The 6618-nt window shown below is 35.5% G+C and overlaps 1 protein-coding gene across 1 annotated transcript; it reads right to left on the bottom strand.

Annotated features, from left to right (window-relative positions):
• Positions 1 to 1254: 1254 nt before the first annotated feature.
• LOC121996730 (beta-glucuronosyltransferase GlcAT14A-like) lies at positions 1255 to 4861 on the bottom strand. The gene is made up of 4 exons (XM_042550804.1): positions 4173 to 4861; positions 3454 to 3529; positions 3226 to 3341; positions 1255 to 2072 (listed from the first exon to the last, which is right to left on the bottom strand). The coding sequence occupies exons 1-4, from the start codon at positions 4786 to 4788 to the stop codon at positions 1558 to 1560; spliced, it is 1323 nt and encodes a 440-aa protein (XP_042406738.1). The 5' UTR covers positions 4789 to 4861; the 3' UTR covers positions 1255 to 1557.
• Positions 4862 to 6618: the final 1757 nt, after the last annotated feature.

Raw genomic sequence — 6618 nt, 5'->3', positions numbered from 1 at the left:
CCAATTTCTATATTTATCTTTACTATTATTTACTAGACTTATATTCCTGTGATCTATGATTGAGGTGCCCTAGTGATAGGGGTTAACCGTTTCCAGATTTCATAGGAATTATCTCTATTAAATACTTAGGGATAATAAATCTAACTTCCTACAAGTCTCATTTACAATGGAGTTTATATCCTCTTCCACCTTTTCTCCATTCATACATATTCAACAAGTTAATCATTTAATAAACTCTTAACTATAAATTGAGATAATTTAAATATGTTTAGTTAAAGTCTAATAAAATTATCCCATTAATTTATTTTATATATATATATATATGTATATATATATATATCAAAAAAATATATTTTATTTTAAAATATTTAGATTATTATTTTTAATTATTATATTTTATATTTAAAAATATCAAAATTATATCAATATGATATATTAAAATTGTATTATTTTAGTCTGTGACTGAAACATCTATATTTTAAACTATGTCAGAAACTTCTAAAATTTCATATTTAAATTTGTTTGACTTGCTACTTAAAGATTAACATCTTTACTTATGTTTATGTTATATTTTCAAAATATTATACGTATTGATATTGGCACTTAGATGATCACCTCAAGGCATCATCTAAGATGCTGGACGCTGTATGACAGTAAGAGTGTTTTGATAGGTATAAATGGAAAGAAACTAGAATAATTTATTTTTGCAATGATTTTATTTTAACATTGAATAATTCAATCCATTCAGTTCATTCCACTCTTTAAGATAAAGTTTTCATTACCTCTATTGGATATAATATATTTATTCATAAATTGTCATTTCAAAATTACAAGTGATAAATAGATAAATGAACCGATCAAACCACCTGTCTAGGTTGGTTAAACCGCTCACGTTGGGTGCACTTGTTGTGTCAAGAGGTCGATCGAGCAAGTTGTACTAGGTGAATTGAGTGAGCTATGCAAACCAAGTGAATCAACCTAGTTGGGCATACTAGTGCGGTATTCAAGCACGTAATCTACGTGAAGTAATTTAGGTGGTGGAACAATTTGATCATGTAAACTGATTTGATTCAACGGGTCGAGTCGATCAATTGTGAACGAGTGAGATAGTTAAACTGGCAAACTGGATAAGTTTGTTGGGTCAATCAAATAAAATTGATAATGATGAGGTATCTCAAAACAAACTAAACAGGTCATTTAAGTCAAATTAACTAAAAAAAAGTAAAAAAATTAGAGGAAAAAAAGAATAACATATATTACATAGGTCATCAAATTTCTATTCAATTGTTGTAATGGAATATCCCCAGATCACATGGTTCACCTTGCACAACCAAGTTCCGTATATTTGAGAGACGAAATCAAATTCATCTACTCAGAATTTCTAAGTTGGAAAAAGGAATTACAGTGCCATTCACAAGGCAAAAGATCACAAGATGCATGCATAAGAAAATTGTGGTATCCATGGTACAAAATTGATCTCAAGACAAGACAAGACAACAATAGGTAGGGTGATGATATGCAACAATCTTGTGGCAGCTGAAGTACCTCATACAAGCGTCAGTCCCATATACATTGCTGTGAATGAAATCTCTCATCCGAGAGCATATCTGCAATAGATTTTGCAAGCCTCGTTGCTCCAGGTCCTGGAGTAAGAACGTCAGGTCTACCCCACACAGCGCATGGATCGCCATGGCTGCCACCTAAACACCAGCCTCCAGGAACTATCCTACCAGGATCTCTACTCAAAATTTCCTTGTCAATGTGATCTAGCACAGGATCATCCTTAGAGAACCTTGCACCAAAGGCTACACCACTGATAGTCATGTTTTTTAGGTCATCCAAAGTCAAAAGGCGGAGTTTCTTCTTTGGGGATGCATCCTGTTCCGAGTAGTGCAGGTGGTGATTAACAATAGTTCTGTTAAATGCAGGCGAGTTGCACAGAACAGTTTGGAAATAGTTTGTTTGCGGTGAAGGTGTATTTGCATAATACATCAGAATAGTTCTTGGTAAATTGTCAGTACCCAAGATGCAGTGCTCTAAAAACTTCCTACTCAGAATAACAGAAGAAGAACCTGCAGTACAAGGCATTGTAAGCATTCTTGCATTTCCCTTGTTTCATTATCTGCACTTGGAATGATTCACAAATTGAAATAATATACTTCATAAAAACATGCTCCAAGGAAATGATATAACTGTGAAATACACGGAAGCTCAGGTGACAAGAAATTGATCAGTGAAGAAACCTCAGATAATGGAAGTGGATTATGGACTGAAAAGCTCTAGAATTCAATCACCATTCAAGTGGACTCTATGTAACACAAAGAAAAAGTATTTTGAAAGGAAAATCACATAATCATATTAGACTCACAAAGATTAACTACAGGTACAGCAGTTAGCAGTGTTGATGTGCGCACAACTAATCTTAGTCACGACTCACAGTAATAATGCATTAGATTCGTAGATCTGCCAAAGGGAAACTCCTCAAATTCTACGAATTGAAATGTTAAATAGCTAGGTTTAGTTCCCTGTCAATTTGAAACCAAAGTATGAAATCCATTGAGAAACATTCATTTGATTGGATGATTCACATACAACGTGACTTAGACTATGATTCTACATGAACCTTATTCACTGAGGAATGCATTTAAAATTACTAAAAGGAGCCTGAATGTGGTGAAAAACAAATGCATAGCTCTTTTGAGTTTCATAAACATCAGCCACTTTAAAATTTTCAAATAAGAGATGATGGAAAGGCCTCAACCTCACTATCTACAGTATAGTTGTGCAGAAGAATACTGGTGACATTTCATAGATGAATGGAAATAATGTTTCCACCTTCCTCTAAACAAGTTTTAAACCATAAATTTATCAACATGTGCTAATTTAGTGATATACGTCCATTGTGGTATTCCATCTTAAGCAAGGTTATAGGATTAACTCTGTAGAATAAGTGGAATATAATTGACAAGGGCATACCACTGATATTGACATGCATCTAAGGGTCCAGGGTTGAAGATATACTACTATAATGGAACTTAGGCATATGAAGATATTAGTTCAAAGAAAATGCATTGAAGAATCAAAGATTTTAGTGGTTAACATAATAAATAACTAAACAAATACAAGAAGATCAATTTTGTTCTCTCTAATTCATTGTTAATCTAAAATTTCAAGTGCATGAAAGGATCCATAAGCACATTATTTTCATGGAAGTTTGATACCAACCTACGAACAACTTATAAGCATTTGGAAACTCGCGCTTCTGAGTAGCATAGAAGATATCAGTCCTGGACGAGAGGTATAGACCAGGGTCAACAATGATAGGTCTCAGTTGCCGTGACCTGTCACAATGGGTTCATTTATGAATTCACATTGTGAACAAAATGATAAAAATTGTGTTTCAGTAAAAGATATGAGAAAACCAATACAACAAATAGGGGTGAGTTGAATTACTCTCTCCAACCAATATAACTGGAGTGTTGAACAAAGTTGAGATCCTTTGGTAGGAAAGAAAATACATGAAGGAGATCTGAGAAACAATAAAAAGGAAAAATTAGGATTTGTTACAAATTTACAACTGAACTATGGCTTAGTTATCGCAAACACCAATGTGAACAAAAATGAGAACTTTTGGGAGCAATAGCAAAGAAAGGGCTAGGACATGATTTTAAATTTCAAATCCAATTACATATAATTCCTCCAGTGTAGAAATTATAGTTCTTCCAGCATTAGTGAATGGGATTCCTTGAGATAAATGAGCATACTATCACATTACCATTAACGCTTGAACGTATTTGCTTATGACATACAAAATCACATATGACAAATTTAATGTTACGAGAAAATTGGCCTATTGTGAAAAGGGGTTTGAATCACGGTCATGTCTCTTCTCTTTAATCTCGGAAAACTTCAACAAAGTAGGAAATGGGTTAACATTAACACACTGGTTAACTAATCAAGGTCAAAGCAGCAGCGGAACTACGTTTTAGCAACGCAAATGATGCTAGTTAAGTTCAGTGTTGTAACATTTTGGAGCAAGAAAGCTCCTGATGTCGCATTGCCCTAAAGAAGAAACACCAATGTTGAAGGCACGATCATAGATGCAACAAACAAGTTTTTTTTCTAATGAGGAAAAACGAAATAGTTGATGCTGCAGGAGGAACCAACCCTACCATCCTGCGTCACAAGAGGGTACTCCGACGCGTCGAGATTGACGAACCAGTCCCAGTCCGCTCCAACCCGAAGCAAAATCGCGGCGCCATGGATGGTGGCGGCCAGGGAAGAGCTTCCATGAGGGTTGGCGAAATCCGGCTTCCCCACGACGTGAACATTCCGTGCGGATCGGAAGGCCGGGACCTCCCGGACGGCTAGGGCGAGGCGTTCGCGCTGGTCCTGTGGAGCGGCGCCGTCGAGTAGGAGGTAGAGGTTTCTAGGATGGTAGACGGCGTGGAGGAGGCGCAGGAGGCGGTCGTTGTCCCCGGCGGAGCCGGCGAGGAAGTAGGCGATAGAGGGAGGCGGCGGGGAGGAGGAGGACAGGAGGGCGGCGGCTTCGGCGGCGGCAGATCGGACGTGGGGAGTGGACGAGGAGGCAGAGGGGGAAGAAGAGGGGTAGGAGAAGGAGAGGATGAGAAAGAGGGACACGAGGGAGGTGAGGAGGATCCAGTAGAGGTTGCGGGATTCCTTGGGAAAACCGGAGAAGAGATGCTGCTGCGGCGGCGGCGGCGGCGGAGGAGGAGAAGAAGCGGCCAGATTTGGAGACGACGACGACGACGACGACGTCGGCTGCATCTCTTTTCCTCCTGTTGCGAATTCTCAGTTCTTGTTCAAGCTCTTGATGTAAATAAAGCCTGATGAATAGACTTCGCATGGCCTCTCCACTTTAATTTTTTACATGATTAAAAAAAATGAGTATACACACAATGCCATGTTAATTAATTTGCGATGACAAGTTAAAGTGGTTGGGAAATAATATATATCTATATTAAGGATTGGATTACACTAACAAGTAAAAAAGAGAAAAAATTATTACGCTCCAGCGCCAGTTTTATATATTTATATATATTTAAGCTTCAGGGGCATAGCAATTTTCAAACGGAATTTATTTATTTATTTATAGTGGGCTGGGCGTGTAATCACGCCCTTCAGATAATTTTATTTTGTATATTTTGTGCGTATCAAAAAATTTTTATTTATTATAATCCAACTCCTACCTTTAAAAGTAAAATCTTATTACCTATTGACATAATCAGAAATTTACAAAAAATAAATAAAAAAATCAACGTTTTACTAATTGGGAGCGTCGCCCATGACTGCTTCCCAAGATAAAAACAAATGCACTAATATTCTACATGCACACACTATGCGACGGGCGGATTAGGTATATTATATATATTTAGGATTTAAAATTTTAGAATTTAAGAATTAGATTATAATGAATTTGAGTCAATAAGATTTTTCCTCTAGAGTTTAAATTTTTTTCTTAGGTTATTTAATGTTCAAAATTAAAAATTTTAGATACTCACGGGATATATTATATGTATTTAGGGTTTAAGATTTTAGGATTTAGGAGTTGAATTATAATGAATTTAAGCTAATAAGATTTTTCCTCTAGAGTTCAGACTTCCCTTTTGGATTATAGTGCTCAAGATTAAAAATTTTAGATGCTCACGACGTATAGTATTTGAATGGTTGATTTTTTAAAAAAAAATAAATTAAGGCACCTAAATTTGATCCAGATGCCTCAACCCTGTTAAAAAAAACCTGACGAAGGCGCCTCCAATACATTAGAGGTGTCTAAAGTCGGGGCACGCAAGATTTCGCAACAATCAATTTGGAGTAGGGCAATTCTTTGAGATATATATATATATATATATATTTGACGATATATATTTCGAAGATTGTTGGTGTAATTATTGATGCAATTCCTTTCTGGTCAGGAGTTGACTAGTTTAATGTGTAGAAGAGTCAAGTAGGTTGATGTTGACCGGATACTTGACTGGAAATTCCTGACTAGAGTTTAGATAAGGGATGTTGGATCAGAAATATGCTGGGGGGGGGGGGGGGGGTGAATAACATTTTTCGAAAATCGAGAATTAAAACAAGTTACGCAGCGGAATAAAGAAAATAAAAACAATGCTAACAAGGTCAAGTTTTATACTTTTACTTGGTTCAGAACCTTCAATAACTCCTACTCTAAGGCTATGCTTTCTCTCTCTCTCTATAAATTTTTTTAGGAGGATAGGTACGATAAGGCCCTTAACATAATTTTACCCTGCAATTCCATTCGGTGAGCATCTAAATATATTTTTTTTCAATTTGATTTTTCTAATTTATTTTAACTCAACTCTTACACGCTAAAAATAAAATTTTGTTGTCATAATCAGGAACTTAAAAAAATAAACAAAAAAAAATTAACATTTCACTGATTGTGAGCGTTGCCCATGGTTGTTGCTCAGGATAAAAAATGCGATAATATCTTTTATATATATATATATATATATATATATATATATATATATATATATATATATATATATATTTTTGTTATACTACGGACTCTATCATGCGAATTGTTACGGACAACTGCCATGTCATCTAATTTAATTTTGTTTAATTAAA

This window comes from Zingiber officinale, chromosome 6A, assembly GCF_018446385.1.
Source record: "Zingiber officinale cultivar Zhangliang chromosome 6A, Zo_v1.1, whole genome shotgun sequence".
Classification (NCBI taxonomy): domain Eukaryota; kingdom Viridiplantae; phylum Streptophyta; class Magnoliopsida; order Zingiberales; family Zingiberaceae; genus Zingiber; species Zingiber officinale.
Note: the sequence above shows the minus strand (reverse complement) of the source record. Positions and strands in the feature narration are given on the sequence as shown.

Bases quoted from the DNA above. Each gene is read 5' to 3' on its own strand.
- LOC121996730 (XM_042550804.1), bottom strand. From the start codon at position 4,788: ATGCAGCCGACGTCGTCGTCGTCGTCGTCGTCTCCAAATCTGGCCGCT. The intron at 3,530-4,172 runs GTAGGGTTGGTT...ATTGTTTCTCAG, and splicing joins CCCTCTTGTGACGCAGGATG to ATCTCCTTCATGTATTTTCT. The intron at 2,073-3,225 runs GTTGGTATCAAA...CTTGTACTGCAG, and splicing joins TGCTTATAAGTTGTTCGTAG to GTTCTTCTTCTGTTATTCTG.